The sequence below is a fragment of the Aulonocara stuartgranti genome, assembly GCF_965226115.1.
Source record: "Aulonocara stuartgranti genome assembly, chromosome: 3".
Classification (NCBI taxonomy): Eukaryota; Metazoa; Chordata; class Actinopteri; order Cichliformes; family Cichlidae; genus Aulonocara; species Aulonocara stuartgranti.
In genome coordinates, this window is record NC_138941.1 from 72,034,651 (window position 1) to 72,047,876 (window position 13,226).

At 42.6% G+C, this 13,226-nt stretch overlaps 1 protein-coding gene across 1 annotated transcript; it reads right to left on the reverse strand.

Moving 5' to 3' along the window:
* Positions 1-384: 384 nt before the first annotated feature.
* On the reverse strand, positions 385-2,297 carry LOC309698880 (E3 ubiquitin-protein ligase TRIM39-like). The gene is made up of 2 exons (XM_082521634.1): positions 2,169-2,297; positions 385-2,067 (listed from the first exon to the last, which is right to left on the reverse strand). The coding sequence occupies exon 2, from the start codon at positions 2,048-2,050 to the stop codon at positions 467-469; it is 1,584 nt and encodes a 527-aa protein (XP_082377760.1). The 5' UTR covers positions 2,051-2,067; positions 2,169-2,297; the 3' UTR covers positions 385-466.
* Positions 2,298-13,226: the final 10,929 nt, after the last annotated feature.

Below are 13,226 nucleotides of genomic sequence, written 5' to 3' on the forward strand. Positions count from 1 at the left end.
AATACACTGAAATCTCATTTGTGTCATGAAGAAAGTCTTTAATCAAACAGAATTCAAAGATCAGAAACATTTCATATATGGAGTTAAACATGAATCATTGTTTCAACAACATATTTATTGTTGTCATAAACAGCCAAGAAGACAACAACAAACTGCTCCTCCCATTCAACACATGTCAGTCCATATCCCAGCAAACTAAATCATCTCCATTTACACATCAAATAGAAACATGAATCACTTGTAATGATTAGAAACTTGATAGAATTTCAAATCTAGTTTGGGGAGTCATTCAGTGAGAAACAGTGAAATGATTTTCCATGTGAAAAGGTGGACAGCAGAAACAGAAAGAAACAGTGAAACTAAAAGAGAAACAAAGAGCTTTGCAACAACGAGGCAGCAGGAGGACAGCTGCAGTTTAACAGCTTCAACTCACTGACAGGAAACAACATTAGAAACATCATCATCCTCAACTCATCTGCTGCACTGACACTGACACCTTCAACGGACACACCTTTGCTTGACCATTAGTGCGAATGTATGGAAACATCTTCTCAGTGAAAGTGTGTGTGAAGGTGTGTATGTGTGTGTTAGTATCAGGATCAGAGAACGACAGCTTTCCTCTGTTCCAGTCCAGATTCACTCTGATCCTCTGGAGCTTCTTCTGTACTGAGAGATCAGTGAAATCTGATGGTGACCATGCAGAGTATTTATCTTCATAGAAGCATATTCTCCATAATCCATCCAGTATGATTCCCTTCCTCTGCACAGACTCTTCTAATACACCCACACCCCACCCTTTACTGTCTCCAACCTCAACATCCCAGCTGTGATACCCTGCATTAAAGCCCTCAGAACCCAGGACAGAGCAGTAATAATCAAACCCCTCTTCCTTATACAATCCAAAATCTGAAAAATTTGTAAAAATACTGGTTATCGATGATTCACTGGCCATAGCAATCAGTACAGCATCCCTTGAATGAAGTGAATCCATGACCATAAGTGTAGCCTCAAGTTCTGGAATCTTTGAGTTAGAGTTAAAGTTATCGTGTTCCAGTATAGAGTAGAGCCAATCAAACCTCTCTGGATTATCAGGAAGCTGTGGCTTCTCTCTCCCTACTCTCATACTGGTCAGATCTTCAGACAGGATGAGTTGTGGATGAGCAGTGTTTGGGTCCAGAATGAGAGGAGTGTAGGAGACCATGTCCTTCATGTTGTTCCAGATGTTGAAGGTCAGGTTGCCCAGGTGTTTGGCCTGGTCTATCAGAGCTCCTGAGGGCAGCTGTGGATCATCCAGCAGGGGGCAGCGCTGGACTCTTTCCACTGCAGCCTTGTAGTTGTGCAGGAATGAGACGTCTTCAGCTCTCAGCTCCTCCTCTGTGGCTCTGACTGTGTCTGAAAGAGCTGCTATCTCTCTGCTCAGAGCCTCCATCTTCTCCTTCATCATCCCACTCTTCTGCTCCTCCTCCTCCCTCAGTGCAGCCAGCCTGGCCTCCTCTTCCTCTGCTAGAAACTGATGAAGCTTCTTAAACTGGTCCTTAATCTGCCTCTCTGTGTGTCGGGCCTGGACCTTAATGTGTTCTGCTGTTTGATCAAACTTCACTTGAACTTCTTCACAAACCTTTAACTTCTTCTTTAAGGGCTCCAGAGTTTCCTGAAGTTCCTTCTTGTGTTGTTGTGCAGCTTCATCGATAAGTCTGAATCTGTCCCTGGTGTGATCTTCTGAGGCACAGCAGATGACACACACTGGCTGCTGATGGTCCAGACAGAAGAGTTTGAGTTTCTCAGAGTGCAGACTGCAGAGAGCCTCTGAAGCTCTCTGATCTCTCTCCTGTAAGAACGACTCACACAGATTCTTTAAAGCCAGATTTAAAGGTGGATCATCCCTTGAAGACCTTCTGTTACAAACTGGACACTCGTGTGTTGGTCTCTTTCTCCACCATCTCTTCAGACAGTCTTTACAGAAGCTGTGGCTACATGACAGAAGAACAGGATCTCTGAAGACCTCCTGGCAGACCGGACAGCAGAGATCCTCCTCTGATCTGGAAGCCATTGAGTCTGTGAGTGAAGCTGAAAACAGCAGACAGGAAGTACAGTCAGTCCTGGCTCCCCTCCCTCCTCTACCACCTTCACTGAAACTTCCTTTGAGTCGTGTTTTTGCTCAAACTCACATTCAGTGTGTGGAGCGTCAGCAGCTTGAAGCAGCAGTGTTGGAGTTTTCCACTTTTCTCTCCTGTAGCTGGACTCACTCAGAGGAAGCTGCTAGTTTGGTCTGAGCTCAGTCTGATCGTCTGTGCGTCTCTCTGCACTGAGGACGAAGAACTTCCTGTTTCCTTGTTTCTCTCAAGTGTGTCAGGTTATGGGTGTAGCCTGATGACACTGTACTTAAAAATGTTGCTTCACCTGTAACTCAGGTGTGTTTCATTCCAGAGTTAAAATGTCATCCTGCCGTTTCCTCAAAAGCTATAAAGCAAATAGTGGTGCAGCTGTCTGGCAGCTTTTTCTTTTTCAGACTTTGTTCTGGTTATTGTTCAGGTTCCCCAGCAGTGGGAGTGTAATGCAATCACACAAACACAGGTGGTGTTAAGGTGGATTCACTTGATTACTGACTATATCAGAGACTGTTTAAAGTCTGTTTAGACCTGCAGCTACCTTTTCAGTGAGGTTGATTGTTAGGTTTTGTATTGTTGATTGTCATTTATGCTTAGAAATATCTACTTATATATGCTTAGAGTTTTATAATTAGTTGTAGATTGGTAGAGGTTTGATCCTTGATAGTCTGCAAACTTTGTGTGCATTAGAGAGCACTCTGGGAGCACGAGAGAGGTCGTACCTGGTTTTATTGTTTTATGGTAGGATAAACGTGTCTATATCTGTTTTAGTCTAAGTGCCTTTTGTTTAGATGAACTGCTGGACTTCGAGACCAGCAGGGTTAGGGAAGTCATTTATGGGGTCACACTCTGACCCCACACACACACACACACACACACACACAGGCAAGGTACTCTTTGTGTGTATGTAGTAGTCATATGTTAATGAACCTATGCATATTCATGTACCCTCAATAAAAGAGCAGTGTTACGGGGGAGCGGACGAGAGCAACTGGGGTCAAGCGAAGGAACGGCGTTTGTCCGGTTCTCTCCCGTGCACGAGAAACATGAAGAACTTTGCCTACTTCATGTCTTGTTTGCTGTGTAATTATATTGTCTTCAATGTTCCAGCGAATAGGTTCAAGCTACAAACCTATCATTGATCCTGCAGATAACCTCTGACTCTTTCTGTCACCCTCGCTCTCTCTCACTTTCTTTCGCTTCACTCTGCAGGTGATGGACCGATTTAAAAACTATGAAAAAATTCATGTTAGGAAATTTGATTGTGATTAAAAATTTTACAAAATTAAACTCAAAATTTTCTGTCCTTCTTCTCTGTCTGTGTGTCCAGAGAAGAAGAGGAAGATGAGGGGTGACCACTTCAAGCAGCATTTCAGGAAGAACTTCACCACATGCTGGAGGAGGAGGTAAGTCACACGCCCTCGCTCCTCCTCCTGAATGTCTGAGAGATGGTGATCAGCTGACCCACTGTCTCCTCTCCTCTGATTGGTAGAATCTCTCAGAGAAGCCAGAGCCTAACTACCCTTCAGCAGCAACCCCACCCTATTATATCAATATTTTTTTTCGGTTTCATTTCAAGTTGGCATCATTGTGATCCCATACTTATCAACATACAGTTTAAAGGCTTGCATTAGGGTGCATTGGTGCACACTTGGGCATCTTTTATTTAATGTGGTTATACCACTGTGAATTTTGCTATATAAATATGCTCAAGAGTCTATCATATGTTTGACATCCAGCAAAAAATTCAAAAATATATATTTTTAAATCAATAACTTTGCAAATTTAGAGGAAATGTTTTTGGACAACAAATGAGTCACGTTTTAAACAGGGTTTGAATAATCAGCTCTGACAGACAGACATTTATGAAGCGCAGGCCTTAACAGACATGCTTACCATGTGAAAGGATGTCTTTGAGCAGAGAAACACGTTGTATTGTTGCTTTTCTCTTATGCATAAGCACCGCCTGACTGACATAAACAGTTGGTCTACATTTTCCAGAAAGACCACACAGTTAAAAGACATAAAAATACTGAATTAAGAAAAAAGTTTCACACTATGTTTCACCAAGTTAAAAACAAATCTGACAAAGCTGCTTCTACAACAAACATTTATCTTTCAGATCAGTGTCTAAAAAGCACCTTTAAAGAAAAATTATCCTGCATTTACAAAAGTAAATCCTGTTTGTATATATTCACACTGAAAACCAAAACGCACACACTGAGGAAACCTCAATAAAAAAGTAAAAATTGTTCACAGGCTGGAATGGAGGGCTCGATGCAGTCAGTATGTCGTGCACTAAGAACAGAGTTTATAGTCTTAAATAAAATGCGGGTTGTGACAGTTTGACAGAATAATGTCAGTGAAGTGTTTTCTTTTGGCATCTTTTACAGCTGTTTGATATTGACGCCAACAGTTCTTTTGCATCTGGAATGACACTTGTAAGTTGTCCTTTTTCACTTGCGCTCAACTCAATGGCATTCACATCTGACAGCTCAAGTCATGTCAATCAGCCAGGGCTCAGATTTCGTTTTATGCTACCTAATATCCAAAGAAGTCGAACAGGTGGAATAAAACATTTCCTCAGTCTGGCTGCATAAAAACTCCAGGATTTTACAGTTCTGGTTAAAAACTGTTCCAAACTGCTCAGCCCCACATAGCAAAATTGTATGGCCCTGATCTGGCCCACACAATGTGCTTACACATGGCCTCATACAACAAAGAATGACAAACCTTTCGTGGCCCGGATCTGGTTTGCCAGAGGTGGCCCACACATGGGCCAGCACAAGGCCAGTTGCAGACACACTGCTGGCCCTGTGCTGGGCCAGATCAGTTTCAGCTCTGGCCCCAAATGTCAGCCTTATGTGTACCTTAATCAAGCCATGTAATAACAACATGTGCCGGAACATAATAGTGCAAAAGTAACATGACAAAACTCTGTTCAGACAGTGAATGTACTAATTCTTCTATAATACTTTGCTACTCTCGCAGATGTAAAGTGTAAAGTAACTTAGACATTCACATTACTCACACCCTCATTACACATACATATAGGATCTTGGGGGTGGGCACGATACACGGAGTCCAAGTTACCATCAGGGTGTACACCTCACCCCGGGCATCGTTGCCCACCTCTCAATTTTAAATACACGTAGACATTGAGGGCTATCAGGAGGGGCTATGCGCTTACCTGCTGCTCTCTGGCAGGTAGCTCCATGCCCTCCTGGGTTTTAATTGCACCTTAGAACACACATGCATCAACACTACAATGAGCGGGTGGAGGGAGGTTTGGAGTCTTCTCTCACCCCCGTTCTCTGCGGCCTGCTGGAGCGGGGGGGCTAGGAGGAGTTGGCCGTCCGACTGCGGTCTGGGGTGTGGGGCCTCCCTGCTGCTGCGGAGTCGGGGCGGTCTGCCTCTCCCCACCGCAGGGAAAAGGGTAACACCACCTGGGTCTGGGTGCAGTTCCCCCCTCCAGGGGCAAGGGTACCTAGACCCGGTTCGTAGAGTACGCTTGGGGAGTGTGATCGTGTATACAGCGTCTCTTTATGTCTGTCTCCACGTCAGTTGAGTGTGGAGTAAGTGCATATGAGAGCATGAGGGTGGGAATGGATGTTTGTATCTGTGTGTGCCTGTATGTCTGTGTCTATATGTCAGGTTGGGTATCAGACGCCACCTCTCTGGGGACATCTCAGGCCCTCCAAGGTTTGGAGGCCTATCTCCACCCACCACCACTTCCCCTGCCGGTGGCGGACTCCCTCAGGTGTCGGTGCGTTGGTGGTTCTTTGTATCTGGGGGTGGGCGTCCGGGTACACACCGGCTCACTCCTTGGCGGCCGCTTATTGGGGCTCGCTCGGGCCACTTCGGAGGTGGGGTGCCCCCGGCCTCTCGGCCTGGGGCTCGGTCACTCAGGCACAGCTGGCTGCCGGCGGAGCTCACGGGCACGTCACTGCAACTCCCCCTGGCTTCTGCTCCGCGGCTGCTGAATGAGCCCTCATCTGGGACTCTCCTTAGCTCTTACTGGGACAGTGGCGTGGCTGCCCCTCTGTGGGTCTTCCTTGGTCTCTTGTGCTCTGGGGGCCTCTGGATGTCTGGAGTTTTGATCTCCTCCATACCTGCTTCATACCATAGAGGACAGGGCTGTGGCTCCCCACACTCCCTAGCAGATCATTACATGGAGAAACCTTTGGAATGCAAGCATGCTGATCCACACAGGTATGCACACAGGTGTACACATGGGTATTCACAGACGCGGACTACAGCTTTCTTGGCTGCTGCCTCAAAGCACATTGTGCGCTGTCTATCTTGCGTGCTGCACAATATCGTTTATTATTTAGTAACTATTGATATCTACTGCTAGCTAGTTTATTGTGATGGTGCTTTTTTTTTATTATTATGTTGCTCTTTGTTGTTTGCTTTCTCTTCTGTTTTTTTTTTCTCCATACAGGTGACCCAGGTGTTTTGTTTTTTTTGTTTGTTTGTTTTTTTTTCTCTCTTCCCCCCCTTCTCACCGTCTTTTCTCCCCTTTGGTTTTCTTTCTCTCCCTCTCTTTCTTTCATTCTTTCTCCCTGTCCTATCACACAGTCCTGTCTGTCCCGTTTGTAGCAACTGAAAATAAAATAAATTCATAATTATAATAAAGGTCAATCAAATGGACCAATATGGCAAGGCCATGATGATCCACTTGGTAAAATAAATCCGCTTGGCATCTTTCTTGGCCTTAAGACAACAATTCTGATGGCTATAGATCCAAACGGGACAAAAAAAAAAAAAAAGTGTAAAGTAAAGTGTGCGTGTTAGTCCCCATAGGGAAACAGTTCCTCTGCATTTAACCCATTCACCCAGTGAAGCAGTGGGCAGCCACCAATGCAGTGCCCGGGGAGCAGTGTGTAGGGACGGTACCTTGCTCAGGGGTACCTCAGGGTAGCTGTTCAGTGGAGTCGAACCCCCGACCTTCCGATCATGGGGCCACCACTCTACCCACTGAGCTATCCCTTACTCAAAGTGCTCAATACAACATGCCACACTTTCTCTAAACTGAGTGCTTCCCAACTTCATTCATACACATTCACACTCTTGACATACGGACTGGAGGAGCCAGGGACCGAGCCACTAACCTTCCGATCAATAGGTGACCTGTTCTACCGCCTGAGCTACAGCCACCTGTGGTAAACATACCAGTGGTAAACATGAGTAAATCCTGACTAGGTTTTGGATAAAGTGTACACTCATAAACCTGTCAAACCTGCATTTGAAACATTGGTTACCATAGCAGTATAGTATTGCAACATGGCATTTGGGTCTTCTAACTAAAATAGGAAAATAGAAACATAAATAGTGCCATAATTGCCAGGCCTGGCCCACATCTTGTTGACATATACCCTGCCATGACACCAGTCAGTAAGAAGTGCCAGCTTGATGCCGGATCTGGGCCAGACCTGTTTTCTATGAGCCTGAGCCACATACACTAAACCACAATTGGGCCAGATGTGACATGCCATCACATAAACAGTGCTATCATTGCCAGGCCTGGCCAAATCTGGATGACATACCACTTATCATACCAGCAGTCAGCCAGCAGTGCCGACTTGACACCAGATCCAGGCCAGACCTGTCTGCTATGTGGGGCAGTAAATGAGTTAAAATAAAAAACCCGACAGTGTCACGGGCGAGTGAAAAGAGCCGTGTAGAAAAGGAAAAGGAGGATCCAAACGCAGGCAGTCGTGAAGGTGTAAAGGTGATTTATTGAACACAAAAAGAGAGGCAAACGGCAAAACGGAGAACTAAACTAAACTGGGACAACTAAACTACTGAGCACGAACCTGAACATAAAGGAAGGAAGACGATGGTACATGATGATGACGGCAGGGAACACACAGATGAAACATGGTGGATACGCAGACGGACCAGCAACTACAATGACAGAGGACACGACTTAAATACACACAGAGAAACACAGGGGAATTACACACAGGTGGTGGACACAGCTGGGAATAATCAACAAGATGAGACAGAGGTAAAACTGAACACACTCAAATGAGACGCAGACCTTCACAATAAAACAGGAACAAGAAACTATCACACTAAGACGCAGACTTGACATAGAGAGACAGACAGAAAATGACACATGAAACTAAACCCACACAAAACATGAGGGCACAAATCTTAAACCCAAATAAACAGAAACATGGAACTCTAACAATAATAATAATCATCGCACCCAAAACCACAACAATCATTCAAAAAATAAACTAACAATCAAAACTCAAAATACTGGTTCGAAACTGACCCAGAACCATGACAGACAGTGCTGAGCAGCAGCACAAGGTTTAACTAAGGTACAGGCAAGAGAAACCTCAAACATCACAGGACTATGGTCAGTAAACAGCATCACAAATCTCAACGTTAAACAGAAAAAACATGAGATAAAAAAGATCAAGTGTGTCCACGTTCATGTGTGGGACTGGGCACACATTGCACCAGATGAAAAGAATCAATATGGTTTAAAAAGCCCTTTGCCATGGGCATATCAGGACAACACAATGAATATTACGATCCCCAACAATAAATTTTGTCACATTTTGACCTGTATTCTGCCAAGAAGTCAGCGAAGTTATTCACAAAGTCCTTGTTGTATTTTGGAGGCCGTTAAGCCACCTCACGCAACACTGAGTGAGAGCAGCCCAGCTCAGAGATCAGTCTGTAGTGTCCAGTTTCTGCTTACAGGATCCTGTACATTGGACAAAAAGAACAGCAGATAAAATCTTTAATAAATGGTTGGATCAAATAAACTTGGACAGATCCCATACATGATTACCTCAATACCTTTCGATAAATTACATAATTTAACATCTGTGGAACAGGATGCCTTGAAAAATCTTATACAAGAAAAGCACATTGTTATAAAAAATGCAGATAAGGTTGGTCAAATCTGTAATCTGGATAAAGAGGATTATTTACAGAAAGTCTACTGACAATTACAAGACATAAAATATTAAAATGTTTACAAGCTCCATTAAAACCAGAGACTCAGAATCTTGTCAAAAGTATTGTGAGGGAGCTAAGAAAAGAGGGTTATATTTCAGGAAAAATATATGTCTGCTCCAATTTTTCCTCGTCCTCGCTTATTTTTTCTTTGACCAAAGATTCATAAATCTCCAGAGACTTCTCCAGGTATGTTGCATTTAAAATCCCTGTAGGATGACCAATTGTTACTGACTGTGACTCTAAATCACAGAATCACAGCATATATAGACTCTTTTCTAAATGCCAGTTATGTGAAAGATACTTAAAGACTTAGACTTACAGCTTTTTATTGTCATTGTGCAGTTTCTTGCACAGCGAAATTGGGTAGCTGGACCACAAATGTGCTAAATTAAGAAGAAGAGAAACCAATATACAACGAAGGTGGAAAAATAAATAAATAAATAAATAAATAAATAATTAAATAAATAGAATAAAATAAAAAGCAGTGTATATGTATACATAGGTGAGTGGAACTATATACATGGTGTATGTGTAGAAAACATTGAAGCAGACTGAGACCAAAATAATTGCACATGAGCCAAAAATATTGCACAGAACATGAAAACATACATATGACTTTATTGCCAAACTGAAAGATGTGAATGATCCATATGATACCTTACTTTTTACAATAAATGTGGAGTCCGTCTGTACCAACATAGACACAGGGTTGGGCTTACTGGCAGTGGATAAAATCTTTAACCCTTTACAGTTTTTTCTGAATGCTTAAACCCTAACTGTGATTCCTGCAGCACAATTTCTAAAACTATTCAGACTTATAGCAAAACCACTCACTGAGTTTGCAAAACTAAAAGCACAAAAACTGCTTTGCACTCAGTTTGCAATTTTGTAACACACACTTTGCAAAACTGTAGGCACAATTCACTGCACAACACTCAATTACCAAATGTCCAACACACTCCTAGCAAAAGTATACACATGTATGGCTATCATTAACACTAATTTGCCAACTGTCTGGCACACTTTCACATGTGAAAACTGTTTTAGATAATTAGTCCACTTTGCAATCAGCCTAAGCACTATAATACAGGCAAGCTGTGTGTGTGGAGTACAATGGAAGGAGTAGTAAGAGTGAGAAGAGTGAGAATCAGAGGAGGCCGAGGGAGAGGACGTGGAGGTGAAGAAGTAGGATGAAGAGGACAACAAGGACAAGGAGGAGTAAGAGGAGGACGAGGAGGGGGGAGAGGAGGATGAGGAGGGGGGATAGGACATAGTACACATATGACTGTGTGGCCACTACCAGCTCCACCACCATCATCAAGTTTGCTGACGACACCGTCGTGGTGGGCCTGATCTCTGATAACAACGAGACGGCCTACCTGAAGGAGATTAGGAATCTGGAGAACTGGTGCCAGAGGAACAACCTCCTTCTAAACGTCAGTAAGACAAAGGAGCTGATAGTGGACTTCAGCACTAAGCAGGAGAGGAACTACCAGACCCCCGTCATCAACGAGTGCCCAGTGGAGAGAGTGGACAGCTTCAAATACCTCGGAGTTCACATCACGCAGGACCTGTCATGGTCCTGTCACATCAACACCGTGGTGAAAAAGGCCCGTCAGCGTCTCTACCACCTCAGACACTTGAGAGACTTCCAACTGCCCTCCAAGGTGCTCAGGAACTTTTACTCGTGCACCATAGAGAGCATCCTGACGGGAAACATCTTTTCCTTTCTTGTTTTCTTTAGGTCACGAGCAGTTGTCCAAGCATTTCACTACATATCGTACTGTGTATGACTGTGTACGTGACAAATAAAATTTGAATTTGAATTTGAATTTGAATTTAGGAAGGGTAAGAAGAGTAAGAAATAGAATTGCTGATGACATCAGAGCTACAATAGTGGACCATGTAATCAACCGTGGAATGACCCTGAGGGTAGCTGGCCAACGGGTCCAGCCTAACTCGAGCCGCTACACTGTAGCAAGCACCATAAGGACATTTTGAGATGAGAATCGGTTAGTACAGTCACTTCGCACTAAGATTTGTAGCACTGCCATATGCCAATGAGAAACACACCAATACCATTGATGTAAAAATACTGAAATTGTTACTTTACAGAATTGCTAGATGACCAGATGCTGGGGCAGAGGAAGCATGTTCACTGCAGACCAAGTAACCCATATAGTCATTATGGCGATTGCAAATAATCCTATACTTGGAAATGAACACTTGTGTTTGTTTTGATGTGTTTGAATAAACACCAGTACTTGAAGTTTGGATCCCTCTATGCTTATGGATCTATGACAGAAGTATGAGCTCAAACTGACATAGCCTACCTTGTGCACAGAGAAAGCAAAAGCCAGATGTGTTTTGTATTTATACCATCAGTGTGCAGTTGGTGCATTGTGTGCTTAGTAGATGATGGCTTGTGTGTACTGTTTGATACGGAAACACCATTTTTACGAAGGTGTGAAGAGTTAATCTAGCTGTGTTCGCTTTTGCAAGAGAACTACAATTTTTGATGATTGGGTGACAGGTTTTCTTATTTGTGTGTAGAGTTTTGCAAAATTAGCCTTTTCTTTTCTTATTTCCTTCCAACCTTAACCCTTTTTCCTGTTTCTTTCTTAAACCTTTTTTCACTTCCCTTTTATTTTAGAGGTAAATTCATTCATTCCCTTATCCTTATCTTATTTCTTTCTCGAACCTTTCTTTCCCTGTTCCCTGATATTTTACAGCTAAATTAATTTTCTTATTCTGTGTTTGTACTTTTGTTTACTTTTCTTATTCCCACTTATGGTTTTTTTAGGTTATTTTTTTATTCGGTCTTTCCTGTGACATTTTATGACAAATTCTGGTTGTGGAGGTCAGGAGGAAAATAAATCAAAGTTCATTTTTTCACTTTCATCTTTTTTATCTTAAAGAATAATTTCTTCTCTTTTGGTGTGTTTTATTTGGGATTCAAAATGTGATAAGACATTTAATTTTGGTTTGGATGTAAAAAAAAAATTGTGTGTATAGGTTGATTTGTTTCTACATTTTTCATCACTGTAATATATTTTCTCACCTGTATTGATGAACGGCCCTAACATTAGTTTGGATCATTTTTATTGCTCAAATTGATGGATCTTAGTTTCTGACCCTCCTCCAATTTTTACTTCCTGTATTTCTCCAGGTGATGGGAGCAAATATCCACAAGTAAATACGATGAATGATGATGTAGTGCCCCAGCTCTGAGTTTTCACTCATTTAATTCGCTAATCTAACCCTAAACAAAACTATACCCTAACTGTAACCATGACACTAAAACCATATTTTGAGTCTCAAAAGTACTGTCAAACTCGTGAGGATGGCACTTTGTCCTCATAAGTGACTGTTGGTCCCCACAAGTACAGTAGCATGCCAATATTCTGAACTCACAAAGATGTCTAAACATGTATACACACACACACAACCACACACACACACAACCACACACACAAACACACACTCAGATGTGTTTAGAAAGAGATGTTCCTTTGGTATAACTGAGCTGCTCGCTTTGATCTTGCTAAACACACTGAATAATTGAAAATTATGGAGTCAACAATAATGATACTCTTCACACATAACATGTCAAATGAAAGGGCCCAAAGGTCAAAATAATAATTATTATGATACTTTCCACAAAAACAGACAGAAGTAGGTCAAAGGTCAAAGTGGATGTAGTCATAAAACAGTCAGCAGTGTGTTAGGTTTGCACCGATATCAGTGGAGGACTTTACCCTGAAAAATGCAGAGTGTAATGTAGAGCTTGATGGTTTTCCCAGAAAAGGAGGAAGAAGAGATGGCTGAGATTCTGTGGCTGGGATTTCATTGGGGACTGGGGTTTCTATCAAATCACTTTGAGTGTCTCTGTGGTGATAACGTGTTCACAGCTGAAAATGACACAGTGGGGTCTAAATCTTTGGACAGTGGTTTGACAGCAAGAAGGAAAATGGTGGAGCAACTTTACTTGTAAAGACTTGCTTTATCGGCGCTGTGAACAGCCATTTTATTTCCTGCTTTGAACTGTTTGTTGTGGCTTGAAAAAAATCAGAGGTTAAAGCAGGGTCTAAAATCAAAATCGACAAACCTCCAGTCTGTATCCCTTCCAGTCAA

Bases quoted from the DNA above. Each gene is read 5' to 3' on its own strand.
- LOC309698880 (XM_082521634.1), bottom strand. From the start codon at position 2,050: ATGGCTTCCAGATCAGAGGAGGATCTCTGCTGTCCGGTCTGCCAGGAG.